Source organism: Acyrthosiphon pisum, chromosome X (genome assembly GCF_005508785.2).
Source record: "Acyrthosiphon pisum isolate AL4f chromosome X, pea_aphid_22Mar2018_4r6ur, whole genome shotgun sequence".
Classification (NCBI taxonomy): domain Eukaryota; kingdom Metazoa; phylum Arthropoda; class Insecta; order Hemiptera; family Aphididae; genus Acyrthosiphon; species Acyrthosiphon pisum.
Window position 1 is genome coordinate 110,511,185 of NC_042493.1, and position 23,068 is coordinate 110,534,252.

The 23,068-nt window shown below is 28.6% G+C and overlaps 1 protein-coding gene across 1 annotated transcript in view; it reads right to left on the bottom strand.

Moving 5' to 3' along the window:
- Positions 1-1,642: 1,642 nt before the first annotated feature.
- Positions 1,643-23,068, bottom strand: part of LOC100165085 (dynein heavy chain 7, axonemal-like) — a 40,960-nt gene continuing 19,534 nt past the window's right edge. Inside the window, 34 exon segments of the mRNA XM_016803367.2 lie at positions 1,643-2,044; positions 3,189-3,326; positions 3,410-3,561; positions 4,027-4,261; positions 6,666-6,832; positions 6,934-7,313; positions 7,417-7,568; positions 8,043-8,192; positions 11,501-11,652; positions 11,717-11,900; positions 13,368-13,481; positions 13,483-13,551; positions 13,618-14,023; positions 14,098-14,289; positions 14,408-14,541; positions 14,613-14,766; positions 14,854-15,082; positions 15,150-16,126; positions 16,184-16,413; positions 16,655-16,813; positions 17,141-17,281; positions 18,089-18,205; positions 18,260-18,574; positions 18,638-18,850; positions 18,928-19,075; positions 19,139-19,587; positions 19,695-20,123; positions 20,180-20,311; positions 20,368-20,547; positions 20,644-20,976; positions 21,279-21,527; positions 22,421-22,566; positions 22,624-22,789; positions 22,888-23,066. Coding sequence (XP_016658856.2) covers positions 1,691-2,044; positions 3,189-3,326; positions 3,410-3,561; positions 4,027-4,261; positions 6,666-6,832; positions 6,934-7,313; positions 7,417-7,568; positions 8,043-8,192; positions 11,501-11,652; positions 11,717-11,900; positions 13,368-13,481; positions 13,483-13,551; positions 13,618-14,023; positions 14,098-14,289; positions 14,408-14,541; positions 14,613-14,766; positions 14,854-15,082; positions 15,150-16,126; positions 16,184-16,413; positions 16,655-16,813; positions 17,141-17,281; positions 18,089-18,205; positions 18,260-18,574; positions 18,638-18,850; positions 18,928-19,075; positions 19,139-19,587; positions 19,695-20,123; positions 20,180-20,311; positions 20,368-20,547; positions 20,644-20,976; positions 21,279-21,527; positions 22,421-22,566; positions 22,624-22,789; positions 22,888-23,066 — 7,925 coding nt within the window. The 3' untranslated portion in view covers positions 1,643-1,690.

Consider the following 23,068-nt stretch of genomic DNA (forward strand, 5'->3'; position numbering starts at 1 on the left):
TTTATTATTATAATTTTTTATTTATTATTAAATAATTATATTGTAAAGAAATACTCACTATGTAATATATATTATATATTATACATTAAACAAAATTACTACCTACCTATATAAAGTTGTTGACAGAAGTTTTTTTTATATTTTTCATTTGGCCTGGTTTCTTAGATGCATTGCTGTTGCCGCATATTGTTAGAGATTACTCTGATGATCGTTTTAGCATCAAGTAAAATTAACTCGGTTAGAATAAGAGCCTTTGAGGATGTAATAGTTGCTGTTGATTCTAAATGTACTAAGTGAACTATTGAGGATGACTGCTTTGTGTATAAGTATTTTGTATAGGGTCCAGAGCATAAGAAACTTATATAAATCCTTCAGCTATGTAAATAAAACTACAATTTTGTGGTCTCAGACTCTCAGCATGGTTTTGTGGTCATAGAATACTACAGCTACTCGAACATGGTTATTCATTTTTATTCGTCGGTGTATATTTTAGTGAAATCGAAAAGTTCGAATATGATTAATTGAAGTAGTTGTTAATATATTATGGGTATGGTGTTTTTCTTAGGGAATTCCCTAATTGCTTTGTGGAGGTCAGATGTTTGATATCCAGCGGGGCCAGAGTGTTTTCGTTACTTATAACATGTAGGTAAGAATATAAAATATTTTCTAGTACTTCTTTGAATTGATTCATTACTTTGAGGTTATTTAGGGTTTGTCTTTTGGTGAGAAGCATGATATTTTGGTTTATTTTCTTAGGTGCAAATAGGGGGGGGGGCTTTAGGGGCTAAGCCCTCCCAAAAATGTCCATAGCCCGCCCAAACATTTCCTACGTTTTGTTTTAAGCTTATTCAATATTATCAAAATAAGACTTTAGCCCCCCCCCCCCAAATCCCAAACGCTATTTGCGCCTATGGTTCTTTTGATGTTAAGTGAGTGCTACACTTGCAATATTATGAATACTGGAATTAAGGCTGGAGTGGAATGCTCCGGTGGTCAGTCTGAGTCTGGCTGTTATGAACGGTATTGATAATAATTTTTAAAGCCGATGCTTTGGCATTTGTGATTAGAAATTAATTATATTCGATCTTTGATAAAATAAGGGCTGCTTTAAAACTATTATTAGTAATTTATCAGTCATCATATCTATAATTAATATACGTATTTTTATTTTATTTTATAAAGAAGGGTACTATTATGGGTAAAATAACTTTAATAATAATAATTCCTATATAATGAACTATTTAGTTACTTGAAATTTTAATATTAGTAAATAAATATATATATATTTTTTTTAAGTTGGTAACAGCTATGCTGTACTGTAGGTGTCGAGTGTACTTATTCATTGAGTAGGTCACTGGACGGATGTGCTAAATTTGAATTGAATGATAAATCATTGTATATAAATTCTGAGATAAGACCATCTAAATTTTTTTCAAGCGAGATTACCCAACAGTTATTTTAATTGTAATATTACAATTATAATTATTAATGTTAGTATTATTATTTTGGTAATTTTAATTTTGACCTCCCATAGTACAAACCAGATACAATTTGCTAAACACCTTCAAAGTAAAAAATTTTTTCTACAGTGAAAAGTGTCTTTAGACAAAAAAATAAAATAAAAAACATATCATTGCTTCACTCAACATCTAAAATGTACTACAACAAATTATATCAATAAATGACATATTTATTGCGATAGTTGACATAATAGAGCAACGCCTCTCATTATCCAGTGTTCTGGCTGTTTAATTGTTGGTATCCATAAAGCAATAACGAAGTTAGTTGAATGCCCTGTAGTAGATAATGTGCCTTTTCTTTCAGCTGTTTTGTACATTGGACACAAATAAACAGTGTCAAATTTCAAATCTTCTTTTTTTATTGGTATCATGTGAATTATTGGCATTCTGGAGTATAGTTGTTTTGCCTTACACTCTTTAAGACTCGATTTTTTATTACTCCACCTTGCTCCATCCAAAAATAGTCCATAAACGTAAACACCATTTTCAGGTGCTGAACTTACTATCATTTTTCTGTCCATAATCTAGAAACATAGTTTTATGTATACAATCAAATTTTAAAAATAATATTACCAGTAGGTAATTAAAAAGTTAAGGAATCGAAACGCTACACTCCATTGTTGCACAGTATATTTTATATTTATTTGTTTATAATATATATTAATTATATAATATATATTAATTATATAATATATATATAAGTACAGAAAATATGGGAGAGTAACCATTGACAGATAATATAATGAGTATCATAAATCATAAGCTATTTAATAACTTTTAAATTTGAATACCTATGTTATTATTCATTAATCAGATGCATCTAATTTATTAGAAACACATCTTTCACAACTCACAAGTATTAAAAATCAGCTACTATAAACCTAGTTTACTGTACTACAAATTTAAACAAATTTATACCCACATTATACATGTTTATTATTTATTATGCTAATAATTGCCTAGCTTGCATTTAGCATGATTTTCAATGCAATCTTTAAGCTTTGGCTGATGGTTGGCAATGAAAGCCAACAAATACTGATTTAATTAATTGGTATGGCTTGATTGAACCAGACGAAAATCAATTGGCGACTTGATTATTCTTATTTAAGTATATGCACCTGTTGAATTATTTATGATAAATTTTACCTTAACACCTATCACTTACAGGGATGAGAAGTATCTTAAATGCATTATTTATTCCTAGATACTTTCTTTGGTGCATCTTGTATCTTTTTTAAATATTTTTGTTGGGTTAAGATACTAGAAAGTTGATGCTAATGAAGATTCTACATTTTTTTTTTAAATATAACAAAACAAAACACTAATCATTTAAGTAACTAACCAAATAAGTCTTTTAATTCGCCAAATATTATTTCTATAGCTGATTGATGGAATCCCAAAGTTAACTGTAAAACAAGTTGGTACCTATAAAAACAAAAGACTGCACTTTTTATAGAACAAATTATTTCTGAATAAATGAGTGTGTAAATAAAAACAATACCTACTAAATTAAATAAATAATATTGAAGTTTTTTAACATTCTAACAAATTTTAAAACATTTTAACAATTTAAGTGCCTAACTACTTATTGAAAAAAATATATCTTATATCTTATGGTAAGCATTGATGTGTCTAGTCTGTTTGTAAATTTAAAAGCTTGCTGATTACCTTATAGTCAAAGGTCAACAAATCTATAGGTATTTGAAACTTTCTTGCAAAATTTTGTTGGGATCCTGTTAAAAATGCTTGTGTAAAATAGAAGCCAGATATCCAAAATGAATTTGGAGTTCCATAAATGTACCATTTCTAAAAAAAAAAATTGTATTTTCATTCAAAGTGCCAAATGATAATTAGGTAATAATCATTGAGTAAATATTAAATGTACTTGCCTGTAAAAATGCCATTCGCTGCAAAAAATCTTTAATATAACTTCCCAATGGTTTTAGCGATGGATATGAACTGTTAGCCCAGACCACTGGAATTTTGCTTACTAAGATACTCTGATAAACTTCTTCTAGTTCGTTAGACATTAAAATTAATCCTAGAAGTCAAATAATAATAATAAAGTTTCATACTTAATCAAAACTAAAAATTTGTATTGAATAAATATTAAATCTAAGCACAATATTGATTTTTGCTATTATTTTACTCTAAATAATAAATAGAAGATACAATATTGTTATTGATAGGTACGACTTCATATTTTTTAAATGTTTAACAAGAATGAAATTGTTGATTTAGGTATCTTGTTTTCCTTGTAGGTATCTACCAGAAATATAAAAGATATAAGAATGGGTATAAGGTAAATTCTATTGGATTAGGTATAGAATGTATTTTTATTTTGTTTTGAATAAAAATAACGGAGAAACAAAATTAATGTACAATATTTTTAAATGTACCTACATATATTATATATTTAAGAGATACTTTAAAAAAAAGTATTCAATACGGACCTAAATCAAATTAAACAGTAGGTACCTATCGTAAATATCAAGTTTAGCAGTACCTTTAACACTTCTCTGTAAGTTTGTCAGGCTAAATTGAATGACGTCCAATAGTTTGTTAAACCGACCCATTTCTTGTACCAGAACTGTATTCATAGACTGATTGTAAGTGGTAGGATATTTTTCAAGTGCGAGTGTAACGTCGAATTTGTTCGGCAATTGGTTAAGGATGTCTGTGGAAAATGTTAAAATCAGATCTTCGGACGATCCACCTTCGCCACCGGTAGTTTTCGAATCCTAAAATCCACAAAACTTGGCTATAAACTATATTATAATACATATATCAATTATTCCTATCTGGGTCTATTTCTACAAGGGGATATGTTTTAAAAAATAGTAATATTCAAATATGAAATGAGACATTCTCATCATAGTGAAACGCATTATTGGAGAATTTATTATAGTTATGATTTAGTAATATAATTTATAAGCATACTGAAAGAAGATAATGCTCGCGATGCAAATTTTTGGGGGTCTTAGCACCAAAAAACAGAAAGTTCTGGACCACTTCTAATTGTGTCAGATCGAAGATCCCCTCGCCTAAACCGATGTTAAAATTAGCTTTATGACGTAAATGCCAAAGTTGCAAAAATGATATACTTATCATTTGCGCCAAAATTTGTAGGACATACCTAAGCGCTAATCTAATATTATATAGGTACCTACCTACTTGTTATACGCAACATAATATGACAGAAGCGCCAAAGATGCAAAAGTGACATATTATTTGCGCAAAAATTAATATTTTATATAAGTTAGGTAGTTAATTAAAAATGTCGATCTTATCAAAAATTGTCCATAAATATAATAGAAATTAATTATTAGTATAAAATTATAAATTTAATAAATCGGTTGATTTTTTCAATCTTACAAAAATTGTGAATAATAAATTGTTAAAATATAATATATACTAAAATTATAAATTTAATAACTGTTATTTATGAAATTTTGAATGAATGTTTATATTAGAATTTTCTATACACCATAATATTTTCCAAATATTTTGACTTATTTTGAGCTCTTTATGGACATTTTCAGTTTCCATTTTTTTTAGTTTATTTTTCTATAAATATCAATAAAATGTTATTTGTTGGTTAAAAAAGCTTGAAAATTTAATGCAAGGCTCTTGATGTATTGTTAAAACATTGAAAAACATTGAAAATACGCATAGGGACAATTTTTATTTATAAGCATTTAAAGTTCGAATTTTGACAAAATACATCAAATTTAAAATTTAATAATTATTTTTAGTTAAAAATGTATAAAATGTTCAACTTTTATAGCTAAGGATTAAAAATTTAAAACAAGGTCCCACGTAAATAGGTTCTATATAAATAACTTTATTCAAAATAATATCATAAAATATACTTAGTAATATCATAGGCTGACTGACCGTTTCGCTTAGAATCGTTTTTCTAATAGAATGATATCATATCATTGAATTCAAATTTAACACCATCCATTAATGTATAATTATACAGCGACCCACTTGTAACCTACTGTACAGCAGAGTGACATCCACTTATCTACCTTTTTTAGCATATTATTATATTTCATGTGACCATGCCCTAATAAACTTCTAATGGGGGTGCTTTTATTCATCCCATTTTTAGTAGATAGTCCATTTATCTTCATGAAATTATAATTATATAATGTGTGCGTAAATGAAAAATCGCAAACCGGTATCTAAGTATACACAAAAACATAGTTTTTTTATATTTTTAGACTTAGTGAGTTGGTAAAATATTAATAACTAATAAGAAATAACTACATATTAAATACCTAATAGTTAATAGTTAGTACTTTAGTAGTTAGTATTACAAATTATAATTATTTATAAATCAAGTATAGAATCCTCTAAATTTATGCTCTACAGACTTTAAGTTAGGTAGGGTATAAATATAATATGTATGTAATATGATTATCAACTATCATTATTTATTAGATTTTTTCCACTATACATAGCTTTTTCAATTCTTTAGAAAAAAAACCATTTTTTCGTTCAATTTTTCAATTTTTCAGGAAAAAACCAGGTTTTTTATCAAGACCATTTTTTTCCGGAAATTTTAAATGAAAGCAAGTTTTCCCAATATTTCCGAAAAAGGGAAATAACCCGGTTTTTTTTTTGGAAGTTTTGATCCCTCAAAAATATCAAAATATTTATATCATTTGTTTGCCCCGTTTTTAATTTTTATATTTAATATGGTCGATGACCGCGGCTCCACTACATTATTAAGTAGATCGGTTTTGTGCTTAGATAATAGATTAAAAGATTTCAATTTAAAATGTATTTGATACCTACTTACGTTATTAAATTGAATTTTTTCCCATAAATCCTAAGGTATAATAGCAGCATAATAAAATAAAATAAATAACACAAATATACAATGTTTACCGCAAAATATTATCTATATACTATAACTAATTACTATATAATATAATAAATAATAGTTAATAATGTTATATAATTGTCTTTATAAATACATGAACAATCTTACAGATTAATAGTTAATTAATAATATTAATTTTACTTACAGCCCGGTCCTATATGTGGCAATTAAAATTATTTTTAAGCACAAAAGTTAGGTATAAATAATTACATATGAATAAATTAAATTATTAACTATATTAATTTATTTACTTGTGTCTTAAGAACGGAACTGAGAATTAATTCGCTTTCTTGGCGCTCTCTAATGAGATCAGCATTTTCATGCAGACCAAAAATCTCAGGTTTTGTAACTAACGGAAATTCTTGAATGTGTTCTAAGATTTGATCGTATTCTTTTAAATCAGGACAGTAATAAACTCCTATAGAATAACACAAGTACACCCATGTATACCATGCATATTAGATAACAATAGGTAGATAGTTTTCGTCACATTTAAATGTAATTATTTTATTGTCTTACCAGCTTTATCAAACTTGAAATTGCTCGTTTTAATAACCGATTTGGTGTAGAATTTGTGTAGACATGTGGTCAGACAACGACGATCCCAATCGTCCGTTACACGTCCACCGTAGTTGCATTCACCGGTAAGATAACGCAAGGCATCGAACTGGACATTGGGATATTCGTTCAGAAAATTCTGTAATTGTACTACGCTAATTCTGAGGTCAGTTTCGTTGAACTCGTACAGTCTGTTCCATCCGATTGGACCGTAATTGCGACGCTCTTGAACCAAAGCATGAAAGAAGCACAAGCTGAAAATCAGTTTCTTAAAACTTACACTTTGCACTTTACAGCCCTCGAAAAAATCTTCATTTGTAATCGGATCACTAGTAAATGATCTGAAATGTGCGTGTTAAATATAACAGTTAAAATAACACAAATATTTAACAACGTTTATAGGCACCTATATAATAGTATCTAGACATCTAGTATAATTTATACCTATGTATATTGGCTCGAAGTCCTTTTGGCGGTTCATTAGTCATCTTAACGCTATTTTGAAGTACAGACACGGAAAAATATTCCACGGGATAAGATGTTAACCAAAGTCTAAACTCAGAATTGGTATGTTCAACCGAAAAACTTTCACAAATCTAAATAAGTAGGTATATGTATATATATAAATATAAAATAATTAACTGTGATTAAACAATACAAACTGACCGCCACCACTGTTATTATTATAATATTATTTTTATTTTTTGTTGCGTTAAGCCTGGAAACTATAGCCATTAGGTGGTTGTTTTTAAACTGTGGGTAGGTACTGTAAGTTTTTGTGAACACGTGTGTTTTTTGGGTTTGGCAGAATTTCAATTGGGCACCTGTAGGTTACTGCCATACCCAGTCGGGGGATGGCGGCCTCTCTCTCCAGTCTGCCCGGAGAGAAATGCCGCCCGTGACCAAGATTAAAACCGACGCCTTAGTCCGCTCGGCCACTCCGTCCCCCTATTATAATATTTTTTCTTACAAATAGCCATAAGCTCATAAGCAATTTGAATATAACTTAAAATTTATATTATATATGATAAAATTATGAATTAGATTTTTTTATTTAACAATTGACTAACCTTTTCGAGTTCAGGCATCCAACTCTTAGCTAAATGACAATTTTGCAACAATACCCAATTGCCTGTTCTTGTTGCTTCATTAATTAATTTAGTAGCTATAGGGCCTTGACCCTGACCTAATGACAATGATGTTAAACGATAACCAAAGCCCTGAAAATAACAGCCACTTAAATTAAATTATTAAGTGTAAACAATTATTAATCAATTTAGTACTTATGACTCATAAGTTTTGATAATATTTTACTTACGAATGCGTAATACTAGTAACAAAGATTTAAAATAAATTTTAATCAAAATTATTTTAGATTCTGAGCGATGACTATAAGGATTTAAATTACAATGATTGGTGTTTTTTTTAGTAGGTTCTTATTGTGTGTTGTGTCACCTCCATTTGGAACTATTATCAATTATATTATAAAAATGCTCCAACCTTCAAATTTCAATTTAACTTTTTTTAGGTTAGAATGTGAATTTAGTTGGTAATTTGGAGATCAAAAGTAAAATATTATGTCCTTAACTTGTCCAAAGAATTGTGAAAAAAAAAATAAATGTTTGGAAAAAACGTTAATTTTTACGCAAAATTAGTTTTCGACCAATTAATGTTATTTTTTTCTTCATTTTATTAATTCATAAACGGAAACCAGTTACTCAAAATATTCTCCAAATGTAGCATTTTCTATATATATATATGGTATTATAATTTAAAAATCATTTTAACTCTTTTTGAGTTATTTATAGATATTTAAATTGTTAGATTATGTATTAGTTTTTTTCCATACATGTCGATAAAAAATTTAACCTTGGTCAAAAAACTTGAAATTGTAATACAAGATTCTCTATACAGTTATACCTTCGTTGTTAATAGTGAAATTAAAAGAAAAAGATTAACATAAAGTAACGATATTTTTTATGAGCTTTGACGAAGTTGGGTATTTACGCGTAAAAATATATACCTACTAGTGTATAAGCATAAACTTATTAGGCTGACAGATCGTCTCCACTAAGAGTGGATTTTCGTATGCGATTATTTAGGTATCATTGAATTCAAATTTATCACATCCATTACAAACGTTTACTTAATCAATGACGAGGAACATTCGTCATTCGACATCTACGTCCTACAACTGTACAGCAAAGTAGTTACCTACTGGCCCCCAATCCAAGATATTACGCTCAATATCCAACGCGCCTTGGTTCATCGGAAACGAAGCACTCCACACAGACTTCAAACTCCCATCAATCAAAGACTACATACAAAATCTCAAGATTAATTTTTTTGGGCAACTAAACAACGCCAGTAGTGCGAAACGTTTCAAACTCAGCTATAAGCCTACCTTCCGGCGTCTCAAGCGTGGACGTCCTCATGATGCCCTATCTCAACTCCAATAATATTAATAAAAAAAAAATGTGGTTAAGTGGTTGTCGCTCTGCTATACAGTAGGTTACAAGTGGGTCACTGTATAATGGATAGTATTAAATTTGAATTCAATGATATAATATCATTGTATAAGAAAAACGATTCTGAGCGGAGACAGTATGTCAGTCTCGGTATAATACATAATATTATATATGATATTAAAAAAAAATTGACCTATAATAGGTACCTATAATAAATTCCAAATTAATCATATCATAATATCTATTAGGTACTTATAACACGTTATACATCAACAAAAAACCGTGGTACTATCATAGATATATAATAGTATACTTTAGAAGTTTCAAGTACCCACGAATAATATTATACAATCACAACAAAATAACTAAAATAGTTATTCCAGGTTTTTAATATGTAATTTCGTCAAAATTTGAACTTAATTGACTATAAAAATAAACTGTGTAAATGTATTTTTTAGATTTATTGGTAACAGAATTAATTACTTACGTGGAATCTTGTTCTAAATTTTCAATTCTTAGATACAAAAGTTGAACATTTTATAAAATTTTAACTACAAAATAATTATTCAAATTAAAATTTGATACATTTTGTCGAAATTCGATCTTTAAATGCTTATAAAAAAAAATTGTGCCTATGTATTTTTAATATTTTCAACTGCTATTGTAACAATAAATCTAGAGCCTTGTATTAAATTGTTACACTTTTTGACCCAACAGATAAAACTTTATTGATATTTATAGAAAAAAAAACTAAAAAAATTGAAAACTGAAAATGTCTGTAAACAGCCCAAAAAGAGTCAAAATATTTCCAAAACTGTATGGGGTATAGTAAATGCTAATATAAACATTTAGTGAAATTTCCATGTATCTACAGTCATTCGTTTTTTAATTACAACAAAATAAGAATATCGTTACGTGTGAAATCGAGTGAATATCGAATGTTGTAAAAATATGAATTTCAAACGCTCATAAAAATTTTATTTGACTTGCTTATAGACATTTTTTTTTAAATGGTAGACAAACTTATGAGGGATCATATATTACATTTTCAAATCTTAGATTTAAAAAGAAAAAATTTTACGAATTCTTAACTCAAAATAATTTGCTAATTTTCGTGATTTTTACATATTTTTTCAATTTTTGAACTTTAAATGCTAATAAAAAAAAACTGTGACTATGGATTTTTAATTTTTTTCATCTGCCTTTAAAGCAATATAATAGGAACCTTTTATTAAATTTTCAAGCTTTTTTAACCAACAAATAATATTTTATTGATATTTATAGAAAAAAAAACTAAAAAAAATGGAAACTGAACATGTCCGTAAACAGCTCAAAATAAGTCAAAATATCTATAAAACGTTATGGTGTATAGAAAATGCAAACATAAACGTTCAGTCAAAAGTGTATGTACCTACGGTCATTTGTTTTAGAGTTGTATCAAAAACCATAATCGATTTTCTCGAAAACAGATTTTGCGTAAAAATTCCCGTTTTACCTTAATTTTTCTTTTGTTTTTCACGTTGCTCTTGAAATCTACTGGGAAATTTTTAGTTTTGACCCCCCCAAAGTACCAATTAGATTCACTTTACTATCAGAAAAGGTACTGTTGAAGAAAATCCAAGCACTTTTACTGTCCTAAAAGGTGATGACAGACACAAAAATAAAAAAATAAAATAAAAAAATAAATAAATAAATAAAAATAAAAAAACACACATCATTGTAAAATCAATACATTCATCATTCCACTCAGAATCTAAAAAAAGTAATTTATAATTCTTTTTATTGTATCATTATATATATATATATATATATATATTTATCGATGTAAATGCCTTAAATTTTGTTGTAAATAATTGTAATTAATTACGCTTATCAACAGTCCAAATGTTAAATATCGTTACTATATTATGAATAAGTTAGATGACCTTGTATGTCAGGAACACTTGATAAAAAAAAAATTTTAAAAAAAAACCTACTGGCCCGCTTTTTTATTACTTTTACGCCGTCTTTATATTATATATAAGGATTAAAGTTCATAGTAAAACAATTATTAAATTTACCATTTTATCAGCATATTTAATCAACATTGATGTAGGATCAGCGCCAGGGGTTAGTATAAATATCAAAGGAGTCACACAATTTGAACTTTCAAAAGATGCAGCTAAATCAAACGGCGGTGGTTCAACATATTTACTTTCCAAAATTGATTCATCTAAAAATAAGTGTAAAACACGTTTATATATTTTGTATAAATAATTAAGATTCCATATAGGTACTTGATATAAAGTATTGAAGTGCAGGTAATATTTTGTCATATCTAATGATCCGTAATACGATGCATTTTTGAAAATAATTCAAAACCGTGTTCCAAGGTTCCGGAAAATCAATCAAATGTGGTTCAGGTGAATCATAAATTAGTTTCCATTTATCTTCATTGTTCTCAAAATCAACTCTTATATCCTTTAATTTTTAAATTTTAGGTTAAAGAATGGTCGCAGCCCATGTTTAGAACATCAAATTTATTCCTTAAATTCGTAAGTAAAAATTGACTAAAATTTTTGGGAAATTCCTATAATTTTTCTCAATACAAAACGTAATAAGTATTAAAAAAAAAAATTGGGTCACTTATGATTTTCTCTAAATCAATACATCTCATTGGCGTGTATAATCGAATAAATCAAATTAGTTATTGAACGTTTATATAAACAAACCTTATTCAGAAAACATTATTATTAAAATATTGTCTGTTGAATAAAGTTTAACTAATTTTTATAATATTTTTTTTTCAATTAAAGGAGGAGTTAGTGAGGTTAACAGATAATAATTAAACTGTTGAAACAATGATAGTTTAAAATATAAATGTATAATAATATGTAATATTAGGTACACCGCAGTCCCGCAATTATGTTAAACATTTTATAAATTAATAATGACAGTGATTAATTATTATCTGTTAAATATAGGTATTAAATTATTATGATTATCGGTTATCCGAAATCTGTATAATTATTAATTCATATATTAAGATAATAGTTATTACTTATTAGTTACACTGAATAGTTGGTTATTAGTCTATTACTGTTGTATATTATTGGCGATTGAAAGTTTATCAATTATCAGGCCGGCAAGGGGTGGATCTGTAACGGGGAACTAGTAAAATAACATATAAATGATATGCAGCGTCCCCGTTACATCTTATCACTTTCAATCGCCAATATTATTATTTTTTTTTTTTTTTAACTTAAGCCCGGCGACTGGCCATTAGCTGTTGTAAGAGATTATGAACTGTGGTTGGTAAGGTTGGTACGGAATGTTATGGTACGTTTGCTATGCTAGGTAAGCGAACACGTGTATGGTGTATGTGTGGCAAGGTTTTTACTACTACGAACCCCGGTGGTCACCCATCCGGGAACTAGGCGGGTGTTACTTACTCTCAGGCACATAACGCGCCGCGCCAAGCCACTATATTATTATATTACATACCTATGTTACCATTTATAGCCTTAAAAGTAACAGGTAGGTACTGACTAGGACTATATTCCAGTGATCTACTTAAATACTTAATATACCTATTTAGACAATAATAGTATTAAATAGATAGTTCTTACCTATTTCATTTTATAATTTTTTTTTTGTTATGAACAATTTGTTCCATATTTGCAACAATCTGTTTGTGTGGTTACTAGTGTTACTTTGATTGTACCTACTCGTAATTCACAGAGACGTGTTTATTAAGGATATTAAGGATACCCAGAATTTAAAAAAAAATACGGAAGACCAATATTGATATACGCTTACTAGTCCCTACTTATCTAATGATATATTAAGTAATATAATTTTAAGTTCATATTTTATAGAATGCGCGATTAGACTATTCGACTCGAAAACATTGCTTAAATAATAATCCTGAAAAGCTTAACTGCATACTTTAAATGTTGGTAGGTGATCAAGTCTGCAAAGTTCATCCCATCCTATGTCTTGTAGCCAACTAATTTTATTTGTTATTTGATTAGATAAGTTTACGCCTCCGGTCAAAAAAAAAAAGCCATTCCTCTGGGTTTATTTCTGACGATAGTCTAACAGCCATAATTAACGAAAATAGAAGTTTATCCTATAAAAACAAAATACATCGATCATTGTAAATAGTCTTACATTTAAAATAAAACTGAATAATAACTTTTTCGAATAAACTTCTGCATATATTAACATACAGAGAATAAGTGAAATAATTTATTAGTGCTTTTATACGTTCTTCAATTTTTTCATGTTTAGGACTATTTTCTATAGCCATTATAAATAAATTTATAAACCATGTTAGTGAATATTGATACATTGGATCAATGTTAGCCAGTGAATCAATTATAAAAAACAGTGTTGTAGAATATGTAGCGACAGGTTTGTATTGGTGTCTAGTTTTATCGATTGTTCGTTCAGTAATTTTCGCCTTAGATTGTTTAACTTCGATTTCATTAGCAAGAGTTTTTGACGAACTCAATATATTTACAGCTTCTTCGTCTTCTAAGATATTTCCCTCAGAAGAACTTAAAACTTGCAAAATTTTATCTTCAATATCTTTTAATGATCTACAAACAGTAAAGACACAATGTTTATTTATTTATATTCATTACAAATGAAAAATTTAAATTGTTGTTTTTACTTGGCATTTTCAGCTCCTTGTATTATAAGTTGATTTTTTTCTGCTTCTAAATCAGGTCTATCTTTAGCAACGACTACACCTAATAACTGATCTTCAAACCCAATTGGAGTTATGACAAAGTTTAAAAGAACTACTTTAACTGATATATCTGGCAAGTAGTGAGGATTTCTAAGCTTTGTTGTAATGTAAAGTCTAAATGTAATCATTATAAAAACTGATAGTTGGTACTAATACTTACTTATGTATTAATGTTTAATATAATATCATTGTGATAGGTAATAAAAAGCAAAACAATTGTACGTATTATTACCTGAATCGATCATTGAACTCAACAATTGTTTCTCCTAATTTTAAACAATATGTACTTCCACATATAAACACTTGAGATAATAACACGGGGTCCAAGACGGGATCTAATTCTTCGTAAATATTTTCCAACAGTACCTGTTAATTTTTTTACGGTATTATTACGCAATTATTTAAATGTTAGTAATAGTTTTCAATTATATTATTACAGGTGTTCCATTGGCTATAGCATGTTCTAATATTTTTGTATAATTCGGAGTAGTGAACCGTATAATACTTAATGAATTATCTGCCTCCATATTTTTTATCCATTTATTTGCTTGAGATTGAGGATCAATCATAAGTGCTGATCGTCTAGAATTTCTACGTCAAAACAATTCAATCAATAATTAATTATAATATAATATACTTATTTACTGATTTTTAATACTTATTAAGAAATTAACTTACAAGACAATGATTCCATTATCTGTAGAGAATGAGTCTGTAGGTAGTCCAGCTATGTTCCATGCTCTGATATCTACTGGATTTCCTAGAACAGTACTTAGTTGATAATTTTTAGCACACACTAAATTATTATTGACTATATCTTGAAGCCATTGTTTTATTTGTTTATTTCGGAAATCCATAGTAAATGGACCCAAATATGCAATGATACCAGAACTTAATAATATATCTCCTAAAAATAAGTTTAATTACAATTTTGTATTTTTGAAACGAATTATTTTATGAATTGTCTTATTAACCTGTAAGATTTAGATACGACTTTCCAAGATCTATGGCCATTTGTGCCCATCGTTGTTTTTCACCACCTAAACCACCAATTAACTCTTCAGCTCGCTGAAGTTTTAATTGCACATTATTAGCTTCATCCTGAAATGCTTTCATTTTGCGTTCATTTTCTTCAAGATCATCTTGAACAACTTTCATTTTTTTTTCAACTTCAGTAAGTTGTTCACGTTTACTATTTAGTGCACTCATTGCATTATTATATACTGCCTCAGCTTCTGCAAGTGCTAATTTTTTTGGCGCAACTTCTTTTGCTACGACATCATAACTTGACATGGCTATTACCCATTTACATAATCCTTCAGCAGCTACCGAAGCATATTTTATTTTATTAGGGTCAAATTCAGGGTTATTTATATATTTTTCATTGATGACTTTCATTATTCTTGGTGGAATATTATCTTTATCAAAATTGATTAAATGTTCTAAAAATTTCATATCATTTAGAAGTTTTTTCGATGCTACCCAATAATCATCTGATGTTTTTCCAGTAGTTGGATCTAAGATTTTTTCAGGTTTCACGTCTTTAATAATGCAAACCGCTTCCATGACTAATTTGACCGGTCTTGGTGGATTTTTCATGGATTTTACAAAAGTTATGTCATTGGGTGTCAAGGTATTTAGTGCTGCTAATGCATTATTTAATGCAGGTCTTGCGGCTTCCATGTGAAGATCACACTCGTCTTTGATCTTTTGCGCTCCTTCTGCTGTTTCCTGAGCTTCTTCTTCATCTTTTTGAATTATTTGTTTCACTTTGGAAATCTCTTGGTTTTCTTTTTCCACTTTTTGCATTATAACTTTTACCTCAGCTGCGGCAACCATAATTTTTGGTTGTAAGTCTTTTAATTCTTCTTGCATTATTGATATATCATCAGCAGCAGTTTGCAATTTTTCTAAACCTACTTCATATCGACGTTTTCCCATTAAAATCTCCCTAATAATTTTTTTGTTGATATATTAAACAATTATTTGTTTAAAATAATGAACTTACTGTCTTTTTTTCCCCAATAGATCTTTAAAAGTAGACATTAGTTCTAAATATAACGTAGGTGTAACATACGTCTTACGTTGTGATCTAACTTCAAATTCGACTGATAAATGTTGAGACGTTAAATGAAACTTTTGGCACATAGTAACGCAAACATTTCGTTCATGTTCAGTTAAATCAATTGCATCTAAGAAATTTGTAGCTACAGCCAACAAAGCATCCGATGGCCAGTTCTATAGATAAACGTAATTTAGTAATTTAATCTATCAATAGAGTAAAGTCTAATATATGAAATCAAATAAGACAAATACCTAATACAAATACAAACACATATTTTAAAATAATTTGCATCTGTAGTTATATATTATATAATATAAAGAAAAATTAAACGAGCCTGCTAAATATTAAATAATAATAACAACAATAGAATAGAGTAGATACCTATTTTTTGTGTTATTGAAATAAAACCTTTACCTGAAACCAATTAATTGTACAACATTGAACTAATGAAGGAAACTTTCTTATTCTTGTACGAAAATCGTTTCCAATTGGACTGAAAGCTAATACTACATGCAGTTGTTCTTTCACAATTTGAATAAAATAGTTAAATACAGCTGACATACTACCATCAGTCTAATAAAAATAATGATGCTTAGTATTTAAAATGAAAAAAACCATAAACATTATTAGGTAACTCAAACAGTGGTGGCTGCTATCCTATGGTTTAAATGTTGCCTTCAAGATACATACAAGATTGATTTGCAAGGTTTCGGTTTTGGGTAAGTACTAAGTTTTTAATGGTTAGTTCCAAATATTTTTAAATTATTAATGATTACCTTGTAGTTCTCGAAATGATGGTATAAAGCTGGTAGATGGGTCTCCAAAAATATTATCATTAATACTTGTTTTTAGAATAGCAGCCACTAAATTCTAACATATTATAATGTTCATATAATATACCTGTATAGATTTGTCACGCTGCTTATCTATAACAAGGATTTTATCGCATAACTCAATCTTTTCTTCTGCTGTATACAAATTTGGTACTTCCCCTGAATTTAATAAGTTATTTATATCTTCTACCATACTTTCCATTTTAATCTAAACAAATGTAAAATCATAATCATGTTTTTGCGAAAGAATTTTAAATACCTACAAAATTAACTCTTAAAAATGTGATTATTAATATTGAAGCACCTACATTTTTATCCTATGCTTCCATTCTTCTAAACCTGCCTCCTTCTTTATCACATATACTCTCAAAGACTTTGGCAAGGTCCATAGCATTCGTAAGTACTCACAAGAATATCCCACCGGCCACTTTACACAGCCACAAGGAGAGGTGGGATGGGGGTCCGAGCTGGTGTTATGTACGGACCGTCAGCGGTGACAAAGGCCTCATTAATCACAATTCACAATCCATTTTTTAACACAATACATACTGAAAACAACTCATCCAGTGACCGGCGGGCGTTGACTAATTATTTTGTGGATAACATATCGTGTTAGAGACATTATCGCGTTCCGAGTCCCCTCAAAGCCCCCCCCCCCCCCCCACAACCCGATTTCAGCCAAAAGAGCCACTCAAAATGTAATAACTCTCTATCCTTCTCTTACGATGGAAACTGACCTAAACTTCACCATATCCTTGTTTAATGGATCTATTGATGGTCCAAATATCTTTGTTAGGGGTTTTATTCCTAGTTCCCTATCATCTCACTTGTTAGTTGTGACCTCACCCTATGGAGGACGGGCAGAATCATTGCACGCTCCATAGCCATCAATTTCTCATAATTATATATTACTATTCATTAGTCATTACCAATTACTCCAATTATGGTTATTATATGTTTTATAAGTTGCCGTTTTCATATATACTATACATAAAAATAAATAAATGCAATTTACTTCGGAGTCGTTGAATAAAAATACAACATGCTGGTCTAAGCTAGATACTGCACGCCCAAGTATATTTTTCAAATCGTCTTGCCATTCATTAGTTCCATACAGACGTGTCATTTGTACCTACATTTTACAATACATATTAACAAATAAAAAACATAATTTCAATTGTCGAACCTGAAACAAATCATATTCGGATATGTGAGCTGCAAGCCTTGTTAGTGACTGGCGGCCTGATCCCCCCAAACCGACTAGTAAAGCATGTCCTCGAGGTTGCTTGAGAATTCGACAAATCCTTGAAAGATGTTCAATAGCAAATCTAAATAAAACTAAATGCATCGGTTTCTTGCTCATATTATTAAATTCATTTAAGTATCTTTCAACGATTAATCGAAGATTATTTAAATTGTGTACTTCAATATAATTTCTAGTGTCAGCTTTGGGATTGGAAAAATCACAATAAATTAACTGTCGTAATTCATTTTGACCAACCTATAACGATAATATATTTTAATTGTATATTTAATTCATACATTAATTTAATATTAAATTTACATTTTCATTTGGCCCATTAATTAAGTGCCTGAATATATCATTTATATTTTCTTTTAGAATCTCTTTACAGACTGCACTTAGGTTTTGAAAAAACCACGAACAGTCGGAGTCATCTACTAATCGATCATAATATACCCTAAGAATTTCGTGTATCCAGAGTCGTTTCATAGCAATGGCATTTTCAATAGTTTCAGGAACAGAAAACATAACCCCCTTAAAATAAAATTCATGTTACTTATCTCAAGCTTATTTTTGATTTAAATTCGTTATTAATATTTGAAATATTGAACCTGTATGACTTTCGAAAAATCTCTCAAATTGAATAAATAATGTGATTTAGAAGGCGTTGGAAGTAGATGAATGATGCTTTTCTTATGAAGTTCCAGTGTTGAATTAACTAATTGATGCATGCACGAAGCAAATTCTCTGCTAAAACCTCTAAATATAAAACAAATTATAGTAGAAACATTTATAGTTCATAGATTCTTTAAATTTCCAAACCTTGTATCTAAGTGCCATAATAGTATTTTACTGAATATCGATACCATGGTTGAATCATCAAACGCATTGATAACAATAATATTAAAATGTCGACTAAACCTTGGAGAGACTGAATTTCCTGTCGATGGTGGACCCATAGCACAGATTAATAATACATCTTGCAGAGCCATTGGTACAAGCTCTTTACGATCATACCATGGAAATTTATCTAAGAACTGCCTTAAAAGTTCAATGGGTGGCTGTGCTCCATAATATTCTTTTTGAGGCATGCTAATGTCATCAATAAAGATAATACACTTTGTACCAACTGGAGGACCAAATATCCCTCGTCTTCTCTTGATTAGCTTATTCATAATTATATCTTGTGTTAAATTAGCTGATGTATGGGCTGAGAAATTAATAAATGATGATTGATATAAAGTTTTATCGATCTTTTTGAATAAGTAATTCTGAAAAAATAAAATAATAAAATATATATAAATAAATTATGTAATATACAGTATATAAATATTTATCTTTTTAAATATACATAATTTGTTTTTAATGTATTTATTACCATGGTGTATGTTGATTTTCCAGTTCCAGTGTTTCCTACCGTCATCATTGGTAAATGATGTGTAATCAACATTGACATAATCACTTGATGTCTAATTACATCAATTGTTGGCACTAAAATATCATTGAAAGGTATGCCTTGAGGTATAGGTGGTGCTTCTGTTACATAATCTGACCACAACTTCCACTCTCCTTTACCTTGACCTTCTAGAATAAATCTATAATCGAAGACTGAATATTCTTTAGGAGGACAATTTGTGTAAGATTTTTTAGGTGAAGAACATAATTCAGTAGGTAATTTGAAAGATTGGACGACTTTATTAGGGAATTTGTTTTCCAATAATGCACGAAACAAAATATTAAATCTGGCTCGACTCTGTGCATCAAGAGTTGCCCCCATTGACCAAATACACGAAAAGAAAAACATACCCTGAAAAATTTAATTTTATATTGTATCATACAATTTTTTATATAATTTAAAATTACTTCAAGCTGAGCTCTAAGATCAGATTGTGAAACGGTCTTCATGTGCTCTTCATTACTATATAAATCCATAAACGTTTCACAAATATTTGTTAATGATCTAATAAGATTTGAATCGTTAGACGGAAAAACTTCCTAAATAAAAATCATAACATAAAGTAAAAATTATAATTATTTGTTTTAAGTATTACTGTAATATTGCATCGTCTTATGAAGTATAAAATTGGATAGCTAAATCTCAAAATAAGTGATTGCAACATTTGTTTATAATGAATAGTTATGTTTGATGATAACTGTTTAATCCACGATTGCAATAAACATTCCCAACCTAAAGCACTTGGTTCCATTAAAATCATTCCACATCTAGATACCTTTTAGAAAAATTATTTTTGCGGTATTTTTAGAGAACTATTGAAACTTGGCACAAATAATAATATAATTTGATTTGTTTCGAACAAAATGTTTACCGTTGCAGGAGATGCTACATCTAAATCCATTGGCTCAAATATTAAATTAGTTGTGTTAGCAAGTTGAATGATTTCACCAGATATTAAGCACAGTTTTTTGTTGTCGTCGAGTACCGTATTCATACTTTCAATCCATATTGCATCAACTGGACCATCAAACAACAGCCATTTTCTATTTAAGTTTTCAGATGAAGCAAATTTTCGGAATCCAACAGCTATAATACCATCAAACCACTCATGTGATATCATATCAAATTGCCCATACAACTGACCCAAAGTTATTGACTTTGGATTAATAACCATAATTTCAACTTTATGTTCATCCATTAATTTCTAACAAAACAAACTAAATTATTAATCTTATATAGTACATTATTAAACGCTGTACGGTGGTAGTGTAATAGAAAAGAAGTTATATAACTTTTAAGATAATTAATTATTTTATCTCTGTGCAAATCATCATAATAAGGAATTTAGATTGTTACTTATGGTTACATATTTACTTAATTACTAATTATTTGAAGAATATAAATTGAAGTACTAAAATATAATATTACTGTAGTTTAAACTTTAAAAGATTTAAAAATAGGGAACTTATGTATCTAATTTAGATTCGACATAGTTAATTTATGTACCTTTTCTTCAATAATTGCTAATGCACCGGCAAGTACTCTATATGCCGAAGTTTTACCACTAAATGGCAGTCCTACTATCATAAAACCATGCCTTACAATCATCATTTCATAAATTTGTTGTATTTTCTCTAAGAAGTACGATGTACACTGAAGATTTAATTTTTCACACGATTCTTTAATACACATATTTAATATTTCATAATCTGGTTGTGGTAACACAATACCGGGAAATAAATCTGATACTAATCCCTGAAAATAATTGTATTACAATAATTTTTTTAACTTTTAAATTAGGATATAATTCAGAATGATTTTTTTATCATAATATATAATTTTACTTTTGTTTTAAGACTTATAATAAATAATACTATACTAATCTATTCCTACACAATAACAGTTATTGTGTAGGTATAGATTAGTAAATAGTTACTATTTAAGTATAGTTAAAATATTTTAATCACTATCATTAATGAAAGATGATATTATATACACAATGTGATTCATTGACATAAAACACTCAATGTTTCAAAAAGCTATTAATGTATTTGAAATTTACTTAATTTTATTTTTACTTAATTATAAATCATTACTCAACAAAATATTTGAAAAAATGTACGGTTATCATTTTTTAAGTTCTTACATTTTTGAATCACAACATTATACAATTTTTATTTAAATATTCGAAGCAAATTTGTATTTGGCGTACCTATATTTTTTTATGTATAAAAAACGAAATTCAGACGAGTAGTCAATTATTTAGAGATGATTAGTGACCATCATTTTGCAGGTTATCCCTGCGCTCCGCACTCAATTCCACTTATCTAGTATACTTTATAACACATACCTAAATTACTCATCCAAAATTCGATTTTTATGTGTCATAGTATTCCGAAATATGTTTTTCTATGGATTATAAAGTTTTAAATGATGCAGTCGAAAAATAAAAATCTTTAAAAATAATGTATTTTATGTATAGAAAAATATGTATAGAAATCTTAAATTGTATAAAAAGATATTTTTAATAATGTTCATAGTTTAGGTTATAATAAGTTGTCTTCAATAAAATAATCACCCAATAAATTAAAATATATAGTTTATGATAAAATAATCAACGTGTACACCTAAAAAAATTTTTTTTTTACTTTAAAAAGAGGAATATCATGTCCAAGAAATTTTGGTAAGTTTACATCATTGATCGACCGCAAAATAAGTATGTTTTCATCTTCTTCAGGATACTTCAATTTTAAATTACCAGCCGCTGTTAAAACTGTTTTCACAGCTCTCATTCCTACAATTACATTTATTTTAAAATAGTTATGGATTTTAGTCTATCGATTTTACTAACCATAGTCATAATGATTCTGTGATGAGAGTTGTTCAGAACACAGTTTATAAGTCACCACTATTTTTACAGATAACGACCGCGCTGAGTTAAATCCTTGAGAGTACAAAACTATTTCAGATATGAGTGCATAATCTGGTACCATCATTGCTACTGGACGAAATAACGCCTATTTAAAACAATTTCATGTAATTATAAATAAGTTGTCTAAAAATGAATCTGATTACTGATTCATAACCCAACCAATTTATATAATTTCGTTCCTACTTTTAAATTATCAGGCAATTCTGAACGTCCAGCATATCCCGGGTTCATGGTAATAAATACAGCACAGGTTTTATCTAATATTAATGAAGAACCTTCAAAATTTATTCTAGTTAGATCTGCTTGTATACCACGTTGAATGGTTAATATTTGTTGAGCAACAACCGATAATACTTCTAACTCT